This window comes from Tamandua tetradactyla, chromosome X, assembly GCF_023851605.1.
Source record: "Tamandua tetradactyla isolate mTamTet1 chromosome X, mTamTet1.pri, whole genome shotgun sequence".
Taxonomy (NCBI): domain Eukaryota; kingdom Metazoa; phylum Chordata; class Mammalia; order Pilosa; family Myrmecophagidae; genus Tamandua; species Tamandua tetradactyla.
This window is the reverse complement of record NC_135353.1, coordinates 61,435,956-61,456,746: the sequence shown is the minus strand read 5'-3', so window position 1 is coordinate 61,456,746 and position 20,791 is coordinate 61,435,956. Positions and strand designations below refer to the sequence as shown.

The window sequence follows — 20,791 nt, the reverse complement described above, 5'->3', positions numbered from 1 at the left end:
AGACAGACAAAGACACACACACACACACACACACACACACACACAGCGAGCCAGAGAGAGAGAGAAAGAGAGAAATGAGGGAGAGAGATGAAAAATGACTTGGGACTAAATAGAATAGGCCTGAACAAAGGTGGGGTGGTGGGAATTAAAAAGCATGGTTGCCCCATAAAAGCCATGTTCTTTTCATCCTAATCCAGTCTCAGGGCAGACTTAATGCAGGGTGGGATCTTTTCATTAGGTTGTCTCCATGAAGATGTGACCCACCCAATTGTGTGGGTGTGATCTTTTGATTATATGGAGATGTGACTCCACCCATTCATGGTGGGTCTTAATTAGTTAACTGGAGTCTTTAAGAGAGCTCACAGAAGAAGAAAGCATAGACACAGACGTTTGGAAATACAGAAGTCCCAGGAGATGCCAGGAGCTGAGAGAACCGACAAAAGCTAGATAGAAACCAGAGCCCAGCAAATGTTGCCATGTACCTTTCCATGAGATGTTAAGCAAGCCAGAACCTGGAGAGAGCCAAGGACGGCAAAGAGAAAAAATCCAGAGTTGCCCCAGAGAAGCTAAGAAAGGATGCTGGCCATTTTCCTTCCCATGTGACAGAAGCCACTGGGCCTTTCTTTGGAGTCAAGGTATCTTTATCTGGATGCCTTCCTTTGGACATTTTTATGGCCTTACAACAGTAACCTTGTAACTTAATAAATCACGTTTATAAAACCCCCCCAAAGAATAAAAAAAAAAAGAATGGTTGCTTTAGAACAGGGCTTAACTGCACTCCCAGTTACTTTGTGAGTCTCATAAGGGTATGGACCATGTCTATTCAGTTTATCATTCTATATCCATAACCATGTACAATGCCAGGCACATAGTAAATGCTCAATAAATAGTTATTGAATAAATTAAGTATTTAATGAATTATAATAATGGGGTGGGGGAAACCAGAAAAAAAAAAAAAGAGAGAGACACTCCAGTTCAAGCATAAATGACTGAGAGAATATAAGATTAGATTGCAAGAGCCCAAGAAATAATGGTCCATAAAACTGGGTCTATGAGTTTGCTGAGCCTATAGTGCATTCTGGTACTTATATTTAGCAAAATTCCATAAGTGTAATATGAGCCCAGCAGAGACGTGGTGGCTGGAGATTGGCTGTTGAAATCATTAGCATACGAACAGCCATTGTGATGACGTAGTATGAAGGAGATTTTAAATAGGGAACAGCCCCGGAAGTGACGCCAGTTGAGAGGGGAGCAGTGGAGTGAACGGTCGCGCTAAGAAACAGGTGCAGCTAGAGCTAGGCTAGCGAAAAGCAAGCCAAATACAGAGTAAGATAGAAAGTATGAGGAAATTCAGAAAAGACTGGTTTCGGGAAGACAGAGAAAAACAACAGGAAAGGGGCGACTATTTTCTTGAAGATCCGCAAACCAACCAACCAGGGTAAGGCTGTGGAAACATCGAATTGATTTGGCCTTTCAGAAAGTCTTGGTGGTTTTGAGACGAGCAGTTTTAATGGGATGGTGGAGAGTGCAGTCGTTAGATTGCTTAAGTTTGAGTCCCAACTAGTTTGTGACCTTACACAAGTTACTCAATTCCTCTGTGCCTTGGTTTCCTCAGCTTTAAAATGGGGATAAAATAGCAAATTAGGGTAATTGTGAGGAATAAATAAGTGAATATGGGTAAGATGCATAGAAAAATACGTTGCAGATGTCACCACTCAGTAAAAACTATTATTAGAGTGTGCTGTGGAATAAGTACATAGCCGTGAAAAGATGTTAAATGGCACTAGTTTTTCCTTTGGGCTCTGCAAGAATCTTAAAAATGTATCCCAGAATGGATGAACAGATTATTTTCTATAGAATATGGCTAGCACAGAATAAAATAGTGAATAATTTTATCAACGCCACTAAGGCGTTGGTCGTTAAGACAATTGAGGATGGATTCTTCCAGAATGTTCTAGAACACTATTTTCCAGTCATGCGCAGTAGGAGTGTGCGGTTTTGGCCATGCTACAGATTTTTTTCCTATAGGCTGCAGAGCCAGTAGGGCTTGCCTCACGTTTCTCGGTGGGGTCTTCAGCAGGCCTCGGCCCCGCCCCCTGCAGCAAAGACTCCCCTCATTAAACCATCTCGATAGTTTTTTCCCTGCTTACCTCAGGGCGAGTCATAGGAGAGTTGGATACTTTTAGGCTATCCAGTTTACAAAAGGAAAGTAATTTTTTTTCCTTTTAACTTTAATATCAAACAAACGAATAAAATAAGCAGAAGGGAGGGGGAGGTCGGAACTGAAGGGAGGTGGGACCCAAGGTTGGAACATCGGGGCGATTTTTACAGCGGACCGAGTTATTTCCGGAAGAGAATGGGCGGGTAGAGAGTCCTGAGGGTTTGGCGGGTTTCGTGCATTTCCTAAATATTTGATCACACCGCAGCCGTAGGAACTGGACACGTGAGGACATAGTAACGCCGCCAGTGCTGGGTCAGACTGCTTCGGGCTCCCCGATGGCCATGTCAGTGGTGAGTGCCCAAGCCGCAGCTGAGAGCGTGTGCGCCACCGCTTGGGCTGTTGAGGGGAGGGGCGCCGGGCTGGGCGGGTAGCCGGTCACGTGCGCAAGCGGCGAATCCGTGCCAGGCGCGCCAGGCTGCGGGGCGGGGCCCATTCTCTGGTGGCTCCCCCGCCCAGCCCACATCGCTATGTAATCACTTTCTAGTCCGGGAAAGGATGGGAATGTTGGGCGTCTGTTATTGTGGTTCGGCACCCCTCTAAAAATCATTTTAGTTAACCTGAGAAAGAGATGAAACTGGTTATTAATATCTCTTAATATAAATAACAGGACTGGCTAGTAAATGACCTGTGAAGGTACTTAATCCACCTGCAGGAAAAAACCCTAATCAGCATTTCTTTTCTGAAGTTTCACAATGTTTACAATGACTGTTTACATAATGTGTGTGTTAGCTACCTAGGTTTTCAAGTAGTTCACTGAACTTCATTCTCATTTTTTTGTTTCATTGAACAATTTTTTACTTCAGTCACAACAACCTTTTGCTTCAAAAGAGAACTGAACAGTTCCCTAGCTTTCTCAGTGGCAGTGTTTTTTCCTATGTAAGGTTTATGTAGCATTATTTTTTAAGGTGAATGTTTTGTAAAATATTGTAAGTATGAAATGCTTTCTTTGCCAAGCAGAGATTGTAAATTTATATGCCAAGAGTGAAAAAATTCAAACTGAATAATGAGAGAGAATTAGGGCCTAAAGACCTGTTCCTACAAATAGCAAAAATTTTTAAATTGGAAACTTTTGAGGCCTAACATTTAAAATATCCAAAATTATATGAAAGAATGTATACTATGTGTCGAGCTACAAAGTAGTTTAAATTAATTGTCAGTTCTGTTGGTTTTGTATTTGTGAGGGGTGGTAATCTACACTTCTGAAATTTTTCTTGTAGGATTTAAAAAAATTTTTTATTGAGCTAACTTCACACACAGTCCATCCGTGTGTACAATCAGTAGCTCACAATATCATCACATAGTTGTGAATTTATCACCTTGATCATTTTTAGAACATTTGCATTACTCCAGAAAATGAAATAAAAAGAAAAAGCTCATACATCCCATACCCCTTACCCCTCCCTCTCATTGACCACTAGTGTTTAAATCTTTCTTGTAGGATTTTAAAGCATATGTGGATCAGGCATGTAGAGCTGCTGAGGAATTTGTCAATATTTACTATGAAACAATGGACAAAAGACGACGGGTGAGTGTTAAGAACCCTACTACTCTTTTAAATATCCGTTCTTTTTCTGAGCCAGACATTCATTTGACTTTGTAGAAGTGATAACAGGACTTGTTCTTTAAAACTGCTTTGCTTAGGGAAAGATTGGTGTTTGGTATTGGTAGGAGTGTGGGCTCTGGAAACATCACAGCTTTGCTGTTACCAAGCTCTATAACCTCTCTTAACCTCATTTACTTTTTAGGGTGATGAATAGGAATTAATTTGAATACTGCACTTAACATAGGGACTAGCATATATTTACTTAAATATCTTACTTTATTTATTCCTATCATTTAACCGATAAGGTTGAAGTAGTACTGGTGCTGTTGAAGGGGTCTGGCATTATAGGGAATGTTTCCTGATTTGCCCCTTTTACTTATACATTATAAATGATATCTGATCAAGGTTCACAGCTATAGCTGGTGCTAACTAACAGGATCCACATGGTTTGGATCCTTTCAGTCTTTAACAGACCAAGTTCTCACTTCATCAGCTTTTTTTTTTCCATTGTGATTTATCCCTGAGCCATAACTTCTAAGCAGTACTTTTAGTGTTTGTTCAAGCAAGTCTTGCCTAGATCTTTTATTCCCAGAATACTGTATTTTAGTGAACTTCCATCCTGTTGGCATGCTTCAGTTAGAGCTACCCATCATAACTTGCCAAATCCAACCAAAACCATTCCTGCCAATCTGAAAGAATACCTAGGGCAATATTATAAGATTCTACAAAGGCTAAGGTAACTCCAGAAACCTACAACCTCCAGATGAGTACCTGGACCAGGTAAGTCCTGAAATGCAGAGGGGCCAGACCTTCCAGAACATCCACTATTCCACCCCCCTATCCCATACTATTGATAGCCCTTCCAACATGAAAACATTAGAATGGGCATAGACAAATACCACTAAAGAATGGGAGAAAGATCAAAGGTGTGATAGTGGAGTTGGGGTTTAACAAATGTGTATGAGTGCTGGATCATTATAATGATATTTCTCTTAGCTGCCAATACCTTAGAGCAGCTAGAAATAAAAACCTAAAATTTTGGAATTGTAACCCATAAGAAATTCTGAAATCTGTTCTACAACTAATTCTTGGAATGTTCTTTGAAATTAATTGCTTTATGTTTAAATGTTATTTAAAGGGAAGGAGGAGTATAACAGAGAAGATAGGATTTAAAAAATGACTATGACTGCTGAGTCATTATATTGATATTTCTGTTGGTCTCCAGTGTCTTGGAGCAACTAGAAGAAAAAAAATGAAAAATCTTGGAACTGCAACCCAAACCAAACTTTAAATCTGTTCTATAACCACTTGTTAAAATGTACTTGGAAATTTATTTTTTTGTATATGTTATGTTTCACAATAAAAAAAACATTATAATAAAAAAAAGAAGTCAATGCCCTATCTCTAAATGCTAGTTGTTTTTTAAAGGCAGGAGATAAAAGAAGTTCCTTGTACCAATATTTGATGACAAGGGCAAGGGATGTAAAAGTGGATATTTATTGTGCCTTGTTTTGAGGCTTATGCTTTTCACAAGTAAGGCAGCAAAAAATAATTAATTTAAAAAGGCAGTATAATTCATTGTCAGTGTCAAGTTCACAACCAGTGTTGACCTTTTTATATAAGTTAAATTTTAGAATTAAGCAGTGTATCTTGTGAATACAATGAATTAATTGTTGAATTTTGTCTTATCTGAGCCTTAACTTACTTAATAAAAGACTGCTTAAGCAAATATTAATGATTCTTTTGAACTTTGTATTTGAAGTATGTTAATAAGAGTGGTAGTAAAAATGAACTAATTCTTCTTAATACATTCAAACATTATAATGGCTCTGCTTTTTGCATATCTATAAAAACTGGGATTGAATTGTACAGGTAAGGCTTAGCTGACAGCTTCATTATTACTCAGAATTTCTTTATAGAAAAGGAGGCAGACCAAAACTAGTTTGGGGTTGTATTATGTACTTGGAACTTTTAACTATTTAATTCATTTTAATAAAGAAAGCAAAACTTCACAACTGCTGGATTGGATGTAATTTCTCATTGTGACTGAAGTGAAATGGAAAAGAAGTATTCAGCTGTCTGGTTTATATGTTTATGGTTAGAGGCAGACCCCTTGTTCACATTGGTTTCATGTGGAGAAGGCGGAAGAGGAGTAGAGATGGAGGCAGAACCATGAAAGTGTTCATATACTGTCTCTAACCTTTTAATCCATTTCTATAAAATGCTTACTCAAAAGAAAAAAATTTCCTTTTTTCTTTTACTTTCCTTTTAGGCACTAATCAGGCTGTATCTGGACAAGGCCACTTTACTATGGAATGGAAATGTTGTTACTGGGCTGGATGCCATGGCTAATTTTTTTGAAATGTTGCCTTCTAGTGAGTTCCAGGTCAATATGTTAGATTGCCAACCAGTTCATGGTAAGATCATGGTCTTTTATTTCCTTTGTTATACTTAGTGAGCATTGAACTTCTACACCAAAAGTAGTAAGCAATTTTTAGTGATGGAGGTATTTACTTATTGATAAAAGTTAAAATTATGAAAAATTAGCTACCTAAACAATCTTTTGTTCTTCTTTTAGGTGCATCTCACTCCAGAATGTCACTAGTAGTTTTGGTGGATGGGGTGATTATGTCTTATTAAATATTGTATGAGAAGTTGAGGCTGAATTGATTTTGTTCACGGAGAGCAGAGATTGTCTGTTTTCCCTAAATAGATAGTTGCCTGCTATGTCTTAAAGTGTCTCCAGAGGAAAATCATGCCTTATCTCTGATTAATGTTTTAGTATCTTACAACATATTAAAATTTTACAGAAGAAATTTATTGTTTGTGAAAGGATTACCTTTGACAAGACACAAGTTAATTCAGGATAGAGTGATGTAGTTTATAAGATGAATCTTTACATGGGGTCCTACGTGTCTTAAGTGGTGGTTTCAGGTGATTTTTTTTTCCCTCTCATAGTTCTTAAAAAGAATTGTAGCTTAAGATGCAAAATGGGGAATGAGCTCTCTTAGAAACCCTGTGAAGTATTAATACATACAGCAAGAAAATGTTCCCATGCTAGATTAGAAGTGTTTTGTTTTGAAACTCTAGGGTTCTGGGCTGAAGATAATTGTATTATCTTTGAAATGGTATGTCATTTTGGGGCTTTGTGTATATAGATACAGATTTTGTTCAATGTAAAGAAAATTTATGAAATTTGGTTTTTTAGCATTAGATCATAAACAGTGCAGTTTAAGCCTGAAAAATCTCCCTATTTAACTATGGAAACTGACCTCCTCTCTTGTTTTATATGGGTGAAGAGCAAGCTACCCAGTCCCAGACTACGGTTCTTGTTGTGACCAGTGGAACTGTGAAGTTTGATGGAAACAGACAACACTACTTCAACCAGAACTTCCTGCTGACAGCTCAGTCCACTCCTAACAACACCGTGTGGAAGATTGCAAGTGATTGCTTCCGTTTTCAGGATTGGGCTAGTAGTTAAAGGGGGCAAAAGTCCATTTTCCTTTGGTCCATTAGTTGCCCACAAGAAAAATTTATGTGAATTAATAAATTTCATTATGGAAGCACTGTAAACTAGTATTGCTGAAGCTAAATTTCTTTAATGCTTTTTGCTTCCTAGCAGCACCTTTTCTTGCAGCTGCCAGTTTGGATTGTTGCCATTAAGAGCTTTATTGCTAGTTTTTTACATCCCTTACATATATTCTATTACTGATGTTGTTATAGTAATATTAAAACTATGATCTCTGTACTAACATACTCACTGTGAACCCAGCCTACACAAAAGTGAAATCCTCTTATTCCATTTATGGGCTATCAACACAATGTAACTCTCTGGTAAGAAGTGGTTTTTTGGTTATTAGGATAATTTTGCCATAAAACAAATATGCCTACTTTCAGTAAACACTGGTAATATGGTTTTAATATATGGCTTTTTCATATCAGTTCAGTGAAAACACTACTGATTTGGGTTTGTATAACTACTCTGGTAAGTTGGAATTGCACATAAACATGTTCATTGGTCATCTTTTTTTTCATGTTGTTTTTATTGGCATGTTTTCTTGTAAACTGAGTTAATTGACCAGAAAGGTACATAATGATCTCAATTGATGACTTGAGTGTTGGATACATTTAGTGGCTTAAAACAAAGTTTCTTAGAAAGATTTTTCTTGACATCTCCATATCTGTAACTTTAGGTAATAAATGGTAGTAAAATTGATAGCTTTACTGAGAAGATGGGAAATAAGTAATGTAGAGATCTGAAGTTGGAGCTAAAACTAAGGAGGAGGGCTAGCCAAATGCTAAATTTGGGGTACTTATTTTCTACCTCCTAAAACTATAGCCTATTTTAGGATTTAAATCACTAAGATAATAAATATACTTGCCAAATGGTCATAAGTGTCAGTTTTGTTCTAAGAACGACTCTTTTAAGGTTTTTCTGCTTCACCTCATACCAAACCAGTATGTCTCAATTTGTTAAAGAACTCATAGGGGTAAAATTGTCAGCAGTGAATCTATCATTGGCAGCTGGGGTCTAACATGAAAGTAGGGAACAAAGCCATTGTCGGTAGCATCAAGACATATCTCTTTAAGACACCCTGAACTTCTAAGTCTTCCTTCCATATGAACCTTAGGCCAAAAATTTCCTATGTAGTAATTGCCCACAAGATAGGTGACTTTTTCCCTGTGTTTTACATTTAATTGCATTATCTTTTTATAATTATTTAAAGTTTGAAAATTTTTTATTTTATGACTTGTTCTTCCATGACATTGAACATCTTAGTAAAGTATTTTTTACTAAAGAGAAAATGAACAGCAGATCTTCATAAACCCGTAAACTTCAAAAGAAAAAATTCATTAATTTGATATCTGAACTTTTAAAGGGAAAAAACTTCATTTTGTTTAAACTTCAAACTGTTTTTTTCATTTTTTAATATGGGCGTTTAAAAATGTTTTTAAGCTAGATGTGCCAACTTTGTTTCTATATTATAACTCAAAATTAATATTTCTTGTCACTTAATTATAAAACTAGTAAGTCATTTCCTCTTTCTGGTATTCTAACAAAATAGAGCTAAATATAAGGGGCTGAAACTGAAATTAGAATTTATCCACTCCTTGTGGTACTGATAAAACTTAAATGCTATATTTTACTCAGAGTGAGCTTATTTTTTTTCATTTGGATTGGCTTTTTAAAACCACAGCTTAAGTGGCAGCAATCAGAATACCCCAGAGTTGCCCTTTCTGTTATGGAGAACAGTCTCAAGTAGTAACTGCATATACCTAGCAATAACTGAATTGAACAGTTGTATACTATTCACGAATTGTTCTATTTCAAGATGTATACAAATTGCTTTCTCCAAGTTCTGTGTAACTAAATGGCTGGAACAACTCTTACGTGGACTAGTCTGTATTTTTTGACATGCTCATATTTTTGTAACTTGAAAAAAAATAAAATTTGCTTTGCAACAAATTTTCTCAAACATCTTTAAAGACCTTTTGATTTTTTTTTTAACTCTTGAAACAGGTGCTGGTTTCTTTACAATATAAGGCTTTCAGTGATTGACAACTTGGACTATTTCTTTGCTGCGTGTCTCCCGCACCCCCACCCCCACCCCCGTTCTTCCTCTTTTCCTACCAAGCACTCACATTCTTGAGTTCACCTATTTGAGTAGCACTAAAGTTTCATTGAGAAGTTGGAAATTTTAACACTGAGAAACTATCCAAATCACTATATTCAGTACACAAACTGAAATACAGTTGTTTCCCAGGAAGAATGGTCCCATTACCATTAATTATATCTTTAAAATGTGTCAACAGACACTCGGGGAGAGAAGTAAAAAGAGGCAATAGCCTTTGACATCAAATATTATGTTTCATCTCTTGAAAGATAATTTTCACATTTTAATGTCCCTGTAATTGGTATGTGATCTTAAAATCAGTGACATACTTAAATTGGCTTTTTTCTTCCTTCTCAGTAGTACGTAAAATAATGGTGAGTCTTAACATTGATAGCATCTTAGACTAATGAGATACTGTAATGAGTTATGCCAAGATAAAAATGCTAAGAAGCCACTTAGGTGTACATCTGTAGGCGTTAATGGGAATGAAAGGCTGTAAGCTTAAGAGTATAGAAACTCGACTCAATCCCTGTTGTATTATTTGTATTTCATGACTAGCCCATATGGTTGGTGTTCTAGTCTGCAAAAGCTGCCAGAATGTCAAATAGCAGAAATGGAATGGCTTTTTTGGGGGGAATGGCTTTTTAAAGGGGGATGTAATAAGTTGCAAGTTTACAGTTCTAAGGCCATGAAAATGTCCAAATTAAGGCAAAGCTCTAAGAGTGTCCAAATTAAGGCATCCAGGGAAAGATAACTTGGTTCAAGAAGGCCGATGATGTTCAGGGTTTCTCTGTCAACTGGAATGGCACATGGCAAACAAGGCTACATCTGCAAGCTTACTCTCCAGGCTTCTCCAATGGCTTACTTGAGAGAGGGTATTTTCTTCATCTCCGATGGCCTCTGGCTGTGTGGGCTCTGTTGGCCCTGGTGGCTCTAAAGCTTTTTCTGAAATGGTTCCCTCTTGAAAGGGCTCCAGTAGGCAACCCCACCTTGATTGGGTGGAGACATATCTCCATGGAAACCATCTAATTAAAGGTCACCACCCACAATTGGATGGGTCATATCTCCATGGAAACAATCAAAAAGCTCCCACTCAACAATATTGAATGAGAATTGAAGGATATGGCTTTTCCGGGGTACATACTAGCTTCAAACGGGCACAGTTGGGAACACCACAGAACTTATTTAAACATGCATGTACCCTTGTGAACTTGAATCATAATAATTTCCTAGTTTTTGAAAATTAGCTATTACTGTGTGGTATGTGTAAAAAGAAAATCCCAGTGAGGTTAAAGAATAAGTGGCTTGATTGGAAAACATAAAAGAAGTCAAAACCCAGGAAAGTTCTGTGAGTTCTTTTATTCTTGGAGTTTGCTTGATTTACTATTGCCTCAAATTAGTGAAGCCAGAAATTTGATAAAAGGGGACTTCATTTGCTGGTTTCTGTTGCGATATAGTGTACACTTTAGAAAGGATAAGCATGGATATAATTTAACATCACCACACATATTTAGGGGAAAATGGTAAGGCATATATAGCTTTTTAATTTGACACTTAGCTCTGTACCACAAAATATTTTATCAAAACGCTTGTTAAAAAAACTCTTCTGTATTTAATAAATACTTGCTCATTTTGCTATATGCAGTTTTCTGTATAAAAGATTTTTTGGTGACTATCAGTGGGCTATATAGGTCAGTCTTGGTTCCTTCAAATGCAATAAAATGAAGTAAAAGGTAAAGCATTTCTAGAATGTTAGAGCATTTTTAGATATAATAGAAATCTGGGATTGAGGCATATGCATCCTCTAAATCAGTGGCTTTCAACTCTTTACCATGACCCACAGTAAGAAAAATATATTTCACATCACAACACAGTATACAGATAAATATAACAAAGCAGTAAAAAAATACATGTCCAAAATAAACATATCCTTATAACCTGCAATGCATTTTGTATTTTCTATTAAATTCTATATTCATTTTGTTAAAATTCTGCTCATAACCTGCTGAATTGCTTTCTGTGACCTCCTAATAGGTTAATACAGCAGTTTGTTAAAACACAAAAATAAAGCAAGCATGATATTTTCACTGTCACTTTCTAGTGGGAGTGGGGAGTCAGTTTTCAAAATGTGTCATGTGTCAGTGATGTCATTCTGACTTAGAAGTGATCAAAAAACTCTTTCTGATCTCAGGCTTGTCATACTTGTTGAAGGCCATGAATGGCAGTACTGTTTTCCTCCTATTTTTTGGCTTGCACCTGAAGTTCAGAGCTAAGAAAGTAAATGTTTTGATTAGTCCTTAGACAGAATCTGGGAATAGAAAGACTGGCGGTGGAAAGGAGCTGAAGCAGGAGGGTGGCTGCCCTATTTTCCTATGATCAAGCAGAGAATTGAAAAGGCATTCCAACAAAGCTGATTTTGAACATGGTTTGATATTACATATAAACTGTATTTGGATAAATGTTAAGTCAATTCCATATGTTTTTACCTTCCCCTCCCACCCTTGAACACCCCAAATGTCTGCATCTAAGTCCCCCTGATTTGACAAAGGCTGTAGTGGTCTGTAAGGTACAAATCCTGGTCTCAGGCCCAAAGGAGACTTGTATTCTAAGGTCACTCTGATCCTAATCAGCTTTGTGACCTTAGGCAATTAATTTATTCTCTTTGGTCCTCTGTCCTCAGCTGTTGAATGAAGATAATAGTTCCCCTCTCTATCTCACCAGGTGGTTGTGAGGATCAAATAAAACACAAATATGAAAATATTTTGAAAAGTGAAAAAGTGCTGTACAAATACAATGATTCTATTTTTGGAAATGTGGCATATTACCATAGAATTGGTGATTGGCTTCCCCCTTCTTCAAATTCTGTTTCTTTCAGGGCAAAGTCAATTGACAGTGTCCGCTACCTGTGACCACATGCTCATGCTAAACCTTGCCACTGCTTTTACAAGACTGTGGTAAGGCTCAACAAAAACCTTAAGATTCTATCGAGGTAGACAGAAATGTCTATTTTACTGTGAAAAGGAAATTCAGGGCCTTAAAGGGAAGTAAGGAGAGCAATTTGCAAATGGATTTTTGAGTGGTTTTTTTGTAAGCAGGAAAAAATGAAACAATTGTAACTTTATTGGTTCCGAGTCTCTTGCGCAAGGGTAGAGGAAATCAGTGCGTGAAAAGCCTAAACATTTACCAAGCCCAGATGCGGTGGTCTGCCTTGGAGCCCTGAGCTGCCTGAGATAACCAACATGTTCTTTGTTTCCCTGCCCCTTTTGAGTTGTTTCTGAAAGAGCCTCTGGGAACAATTTCTCTAATATGTTAATTTGTCTGTCTGTGGCATCCAGGATTCACAACGATCCAGGCCCAATTTAGGAGCTAATAATTCATTGGCTTTGGATGTTGCTAGGGAGAGAAGACAACCCTGGGGGAAAGAACAAAGGATAAATTAACAAGGGCAAGGGGTAATGACGGTTGAGGAGATGTTGCCTACCAAACAACAGAAAATGAAATGAGGGTGAAAGGTGGGAGAAACAAGGAATAGTCTTTCCTGGACAAGAAATTTTAACTCCGGGAGGAAAGACAGCTTAAGGAAGCCCTCATTCCTTAGATTGAGAATTGCAGCTAAAAGATATAAACAAACCCTGAGAGGTCGATGGCAAAAGGAGGAGCTAGGATTCCTCCTACTTCTATGTCCCTTTCTCCTATCCTCCTGGGATCCAGGAGGTATTGATTAGTTTCCCAAGGCCCCCACTATTGAAGATTCTGAACCTATCCTTTTGCCCTCCCCTCAAATACCCTTTCCCATCCAATCCAATCTCCTTTGCCCTAAGACTCATTCTCTCAGGCCCCTCCCTCTCCTTTTAAGTTGTTTGTTAACTCATTGCCAACGTGAATGCATTTTGTCTCCTAGGGTTCTTGCTTTTTGGTTGGAAGCAGCTGGAGCAGTACCCTTACTACTGGTTCACTAATATTGGCCATTCAGAGGCATATTTTGTGTGTGAGGAGTAGAAGTTTCATTTGAGGATCAGAGGTATGTTTGGTGCCCTTCAAACTACACCCTGCAGAAGGTGAACTTTCATTTATCATTGATTGTGGTATCTATATTAGCCCAACATATAACCATCCAAATATTTTGTCAAGTATGCATTATTTTGATTTATGTTCACGCTGATAAATGGTCTTCATCCCACTGTTTCTCTCTTACCTAGTTGTTAGTAAGGTGAAAGACCCTCAAACCCTCCATACTGCTTATTAGTCTGCAGACCTCCTTTAGCAGTAGCCTACAAAAACCCTAGGAGGGAGTGTGGTGTGGGATAATAGGCTCTGGAGTAGAAGACACCTGGAGGTATATTGTGGACCTGCCAGCTGCTAGCTGTGTGATCCTTCAGCAAGTGGTTCACCCTCTACCAGAGCCTTGGTTTTCTCATCTATAAAAGGGAAATAATAGTACTTACATTGCAAGGTTATTGTGAGGCTTGAATGGGACACTAACTGTATAGCATCTGGCACACAGTAACAATAGCTAATGTTCATTAAGCATTTACAACGTGGTAGGCTCTGCTAAGCACCTTAAGTGCATTATTATTTCATTTAACTGCACAATAACATTAGCAAATAGGTACTATTATCACCATCATTATTTTACAAATGAGAAAATTGGAGCTCAAACCTCTCAGAGTCCTAGTAACTTGTCCAAGGCCACTCAGTGGCAGAAGCAGGATTCAACGCACAGGTCTTCCTGATTCATAACCACTCCGATGTAGCATAGGATGGTAGCAATTCCTAAATTGCTGCGTTGTAGCTGTTTAGAGCCAAATCTGGGGAAGATAGCTGCCCATACACTTAGCAAATAAGTTGTTTGCGATTTACAGGAAAATGTCAATACTGTAAAAAGATACCTCATCTTCTATGATATACAGTGTATGTATGTGTCCAGTCATTGTACGTCTTGTCAGCATCTTTTTTCCTTGTCTCCGTGGCTGGAAAGCTCCTAAAGCCAAGGATAAACTGGAGTATATTTAGTATATATGTCACAGTTGAGGGTGAAGCATGAGCTAATGCATGGAGAAAAATACAACAGGACAGAGTGGGAGCCACTCTCACCCTCACTCTTCATAAGGTAGAGGAAATCAGCCCAAATTGCAAACTTCGTTTTGGAGGTGGCACAAGGAGATACTTTACATTAATTCTGATTGGCCAGGATTCAGCCATGGTGAGCAATTTCTTGGTGATTCGAAAGGGTTAGAGGTTGTGGTAGCCATAGACACTGTTCAATTCTCCCTCCAGGAAAGAACTTGCCTTTCAGCTGTAAAGAGAGCAGTTAGCTGACAGTCTCCAGCTACAGCACCTTTGGGATCTGCTGCAGTTATTTGAGCAAAGGCCATGCTCTTCTTGGACAGACCATAGCCAATGACCAAGCTAAACTCTGGCCATGTTTGTCCAGGGCAGGACTTCCCTAACAGGCCATCTTTGCTCCGCAGCTGTATCTTGGATCGGCCAAGACATTGTCAGATCCACATTTCAGCTTGCCTAATTATGCGTTTGCCCATCTTTCCTTTCACAGTTGTCAAATATGTCATTCTCTGAAGACCTTCTTGCCTAACTCTGTTTTCTCCCTCTTTCTCTTTCACAGGTGGTAAGCCCCAGTAAACTTACACTCCTCACTCTTTCTCAGCATCTGCTTGCTGGAGGACACAATGTGACCCAGGGGTGTTTGTTATCTGTGCTTGGCTGACTTGAAGCACTGATCAATATTGAGAGTGAAGTTTGGTAGCTTCTTGGGTCGCTATCCCAGTAGCCTGCCTAATCATTGCCATGGGAGATTTCCACGGGCAAGTAAATAAAATGGGAGACAAACATTCATTACAAAGTCCCCCACCAAGGTTGTGGGAGATGTTTCCCAGCCATGTGAGCAGAAGGCTTGGGGGTATGGTTGAAAGAATTTGGCCTTGTGAGTGCGGAAGCTGAAGCTGGGATGGAAGACACTTAGGCTGTCCAGGACTGACGGAAAGGTGGAGGTGGACGATGGAGAATAGGGAGGAGAATGCTGGAGAATGGGAGTGTATGACCCAGTTTGCACTATTAGTATTCACTAAAGTACCCCAGCATCCTGGCAGTAAAGTCTGAACTTAACCAGTGCTTTCCAAACAGAAGCTGGCCTGCCAGAGATTTCTGTATGCCCTGGCCTTCTGCCCTGCTCCACTTCCTGCTCTTGCCTTTGTGTGTACTCTCACCATTACTCCAGACCAGAGATTCTGAGCCCGATCTGGGGTCCACAGACTGGCTGGAGCTTCAGGAGGGGTCTGTGCTCACCCCATGGAAATTTTTATTGTTTATCTGGGAAGAGGGGCCATAGCTTTCATCAACTTCTCAAAGAGTCAGTAATAGATTAGGAACAGGGAAAGTGAGTCCATATTTATGTGTTAAGTAAGCAGAACTGGCACATGGTAGGTGCACCAAAAATAACTGTTACTTGAATTATTTGAATGACTGGAAAGGAAAAATAACTAAGAGTAGTAAAAGTTAATTTGACCAATAAGACATAAAACAATTACCACAGTGCCTGATACATAGTAAGCAGTCAACAAAAATTGTTATTATTAATATCACATACTCAGGTTTTTAAAAAGGAGCCTCCTATTCCAGGCTGACTGAACAACAAGGTAGTCAACCATTTTCTATTGTTGAATATACCAATTATCTCCATTTTTATCTATTACAAGCAAAACAACTTTGAACATCCTTTTACACATATTTTTGCATACATGTATGGAGCATACCTAGAGGATCGATTTATACAAGTGCAATAGTTGGGTTAAAAGATATGTGCATTTTAAAATTTTTATTAAAACTGCAAAATTTCCATCCAAAAAGACTACCAATTAATAGCCCTCCCCCCCATTTATATCAAAGAGAGTTCATTTTGCAGTGCCCTTGTCCACACTGGACATATTAACTTTCAAGTTTACCAAACTGATGACTGGAAAGAGTATCATGTTTCAGTTTATATTTCTTTAATTGTTCTATAATTTAATAACTCCCTAATTTATACCTCTGTTCTAGTTTGCTAGCTGCCAGAATGCAATCCACCAGAAACAGAACGGCTTTTAAAAAGGGGGAATTTAGTAAGTTGCAAGTTTACAGTTCTAAATTAAAGCAAGGCTATAAAGATGTCCAATCTAAGGCATTAGGGAAAGATATCTTGGTTCAAGAAGGGCAATGACATTAAGAGTTTCTCTATCAACTGGAAATGCATATAGTGAACATGGCAATGTCCAGGCTTCCTGTTTCGTGAAGCTTCCCTGGGGGCGTTTTCCTTCTTCATCTCCAAAGGTCTCTGGCTGCCTGGGCTCTCTTATAATTCTCATGGCTCTCTTCTCTCGTGGCTCTGTTGCTCTCTCCAAAATGCTTCCTCTTTTAAAGGATTCCAGTAAACAAATCAAGACCCACCTGGAATGGGTAGAGTCAAAACTCCATGAAAGTCATTGAATCAAAAGTTACCACCCATAATTGGGTGTGTCACAGCTCCATGGAGATAATCTAATCAAAAGATTCCAACCCATATTTTTGAATAGGGATTAAAAGAAATGGTTGTTCCCACAAGATTGGCTCAGGATTAAAACATGGCTTTCCTAGAGTACATAATCCTTTCAAACCAGGGCAACCTCTATCCCTGAATTCTCCCCTGAACTCAAAACTTGTACTCAGAATCACCTACTCAAATGTCTAATGGATACGTCTAACTTAATTTAACATTGAGATTAAAATTAATATCTTAATTTGGAAGGATTTTTTAAAGGTAGAAGCAAAATATGGACAATATAACATTAAGCTGGGAGGGAATTATGTCCAAAACTTAATTCATGATCTTCCCCTCAAACCTGCTGTACCTAAACCTGGAGTCATCCTCAACTCCTCTCTTTCTCTCATACCCCAAAGAACCTGACCACGTCTCACTACCTCCAATGATATCACTCTTGTCCCGGGCACTATTTTCTTTAACTGGCCTCCTATCTGGTTTACCTAATCCATCCTCCTCTCCCTTTGCTCTCCCCTGACCAGTGTAGTCCCAACAGAGTGGCAAGCCTGGACCTTTACAAACACAAGTTAGATCATGTCAGGTCTCTGCTCAAAACCAGTTACTCATTCTAAGTAAACACCAAAGTCCTTTGAACGGCCAATAAGGCCCTTATCATGGTCTGATGCCTGCTGCTTCTCTAACATCATCTTCCTTGTGCTCAATGCACTCCAGCCACTTGGCCTCTATCTTGAACCTGGACTACTTTTGGGAAGCCACCTCCTTGCACTTGGCCATGACACTATTCTCCAGTGCCATTACCTCATTTCATTCAGATCTCATTTCTGCTCAGATATCATGTATCAGAGTGGCCCTCCCTACCCATCTTTCTAAAAAAAGCACTTTCTACAACACTCTCTATCCCTCTACTCCACTTTATTTTGTTCCAGAGTACTTTTTACCACTGACATATATCTTAATTTTTACTTTTTGTCTACAACACCAGAATGTAAGCTCCAAGAAATTGGGAGGTTTGTATATTTTGTTCCCTGCTGGATCCTCATCACCCATTACTGTATATAGCATGTAGTCACTGCTCATTAAATATTTGTTGAATTGATGAATGACCAAGATTGAGTATTAGTGAGTAAGATCATTGTTAGTGCTACATCTGTGAACTGCCACTGCATATCCTTTGCCTATTTTTCCATTGAAGTAGTTTTTCTTTTTCTTACTGATTTTGATGAGCCCTTTTGTGCTGGTTTGAAAGGATGTATGTCCCCTAGAAAAGCCATGTTTTAATCAAAACCACCATTTTGTAAAGGCAGAATAATCCCTATTCAGCACTGTATATTTGAATCTGTAATTAAATCGTCTCCCTGGAGATCTAACCCAATCAAGAGTGGTTGTTAAACTGGATTGGGAGAGATGTGTCTCAACCCATTTGGGTGGGTCTTGATTGGTTTACTGGAGTCCTATAAAAGAGGAAACATTTTGGAGAATGGGAGATTCAGACAGAGCAGAGAATGCTGCAGTACCACAAAGCAGAGAGTCCATCAGCCAGCGCTTTGGAAATGAAGAAGGAAAATGCCTCCCGGGGAGCTTCATGAAACAGGAAGCCAGGAGAAGAAGCTAGCAGATGACACGTGTTTGCCATGTGCCCTTCCAGATGAGAGGGGAACCCTGACCGTGTTCACCATGTGCCCCTCCAGATGAGAGAGAAACACTGACTGTGTTCACCATGTGCCTTCTCACTTGAGAGAGAAACCCTGAACTCATCGGCCTTCTTGAACCAAGTTATCTTTCCCTGGATGCCTTAGATTGGACATTTCTATAGACTTGTTTTAATTGGGACATTTTTTCGGCCTTAGAACTGTAAACTAGCAACTTGTTAAATTCCCCTTTTTAAAAGCCATTCCATTTCTGGTATATTGCATTCCGGCAGCTAGCAAACTAGAACACCTTTATAGAAAGTAGGTATTAATCATTTGTTATATATGTCACAAATATTCTGTCCTTTCTGCCACTTGTCTGTTAACTTTGTTTATGCCTTTGGTCATGCAGATGTTTTATGTTTTATATCAAGTCAAACTTGTCAGTCTTTCTTATGTGGCTTCTGGTATTCATGGCATGCTTAAGACAGCTTTCCCTACCCCCAAAATGTAAAAATATTCTCTCATTTTTTCTTTAAGTACTTGTATAAGTTTGGAGATATTTATTTTTGTGTTTTATTTTTTTACATTTAGATTTATTTGAAACTGATTTCATTAGGTTTATACCACAAGGTAGAGATCTAGCTTTTATTTTGCGTTCTTATTTTATACTATGCGTGTCTGTGACCCTCAGGAAAATGTACATAGACCCACTCATGTAACTGATTAACAAGCACCAAGTTCATGATTCCCATAGTAGAACTTTCTGTCAACTTGTGGGAGGGTGGGGGAAATGAGATACCCCCTCTCCACACCACCTTCTTCTGCAACCAGGTGAGAAAGTAACAAGGGCACTATTAGTCTCTACATTGTCAGACAATGTTGAAAATAATAATTTTGGACAGAGAAGATGCGATGCTTTGTTAGCATAATATGTGCAGTTCATTCCCAAATGTCTGTCTTTCCCTTAAATCTCTCCTCTGAGCTCCAGTCTCATCTATCCAACTGTTTGATTGACATCTGTTACTGTACAGATAATCAACATACCTAACTTATCATCTTCAAACTTAAACTCATCATCTCTCCTCCAAACTTCTTTCTAACCTGTGTTTGGAACTACCTCATACAGAAACCTTGGAGTCCACTTTGATGTCTTCCACACCCTCATACCTACAGCTAATCTATCATGAAATCCTGTCAGTTTCTATCACTAGAATATACCTCAAAAACATTTACTTCACTGAATTTTCACAGCCTCCACTCTGACCCATACCAATGGCCACCACATAATTGCATCTTGTCTGAGCTGCTGCATTGGCCTCTAGAATGTTCTCCATGCATCTTTCTTGCCTTATTAGAGCCTACTCTTCTCAAAGCAGCCAGAGTGAACTTATGAAATGGTAAATCAGATGATGTTACTTCCCTTACAAATTGGAAAAACGCTACTTGTTGCACTTAGAATAAAATCAATATTTCTTACCATGGACTACAAGGCCCGAATGATCTGGCTCCTGCCTCTCTCCCCACTGCTATCCTCCTACCCCTCTCCCTTTCACTCTGCATTTGCCACACTGGCCTTGTTCTTTTCCTTGAATGTGCCAAGCTCATGCCCTCCTCAGGACCTTTGTATTTGCTCTACCCTCTGCCTAAAATCCTTTGACCCACTACTTGAATGGCTGACTTCTAAATTTTCAGATCTTAGCTAAAATTGTCACCTCCTCTGAAAGGTGTTCCCTGCCCACCCTGGCTAAAATAAGCCCCCAAGTATTCATGATAACAGCACACCATTTCTTTCTTCATAAAAAGTATCATACTTCATAATTACATTTTTTTACTCGTGTAACCCTACTGCTGCACACCATAAGAGCTCTCCTTCCAGGGTACGCAGGTTCAATTCATGACTTAAGATTCTTCTCTCATTCCAGAGCTTTAAATACCTTCAGATCTCAGAAGATGATGCAAAACTTTACTTTTCTTTTTCCACTAAACTTCCTTTTAGCCAGTGCCGTCTCCACACTGCACGTGTCCCTAGAAACCCCTTCTTGTCGTCTACCTCTTGTCTTCCTTTTTTACCCTTTTTCCCTCATTTCATCCATAGCTGTCTCTTGTGTTTGAAATGGTCAGTCCCATTTCCCACCTTCCCCCTTCAGTTGTTTGGAGGAATAATATTTTTAAGATTGGAACATATTTTTATCATCTCCTCCTTGTTTTCTCCATTTTCCTTTTTCCCTCATTTAAGTAAGTAGTTGGCCC

The 20,791-nt window shown here is 38.8% G+C and overlaps 1 protein-coding gene across 1 annotated transcript; it reads left to right on the top strand.

The window, feature by feature from the left end:
• Window positions 1-1,226: 1,226 nt before the first annotated feature.
• NXT2 (nuclear transport factor 2 like export factor 2) lies at window positions 1,227-9,241 on the top strand. The gene is made up of 5 exons (XM_077144842.1): window positions 1,227-1,438; window positions 2,427-2,511; window positions 3,660-3,746; window positions 6,037-6,181; window positions 7,064-9,241. Exons 1-5 carry the CDS (start codon window positions 1,341-1,343, stop codon window positions 7,243-7,245), a joined length of 597 nt encoding a protein of 198 aa, XP_077000957.1. The 5' UTR covers window positions 1,227-1,340; the 3' UTR covers window positions 7,246-9,241.
• Window positions 9,242-20,791: the final 11,550 nt, after the last annotated feature.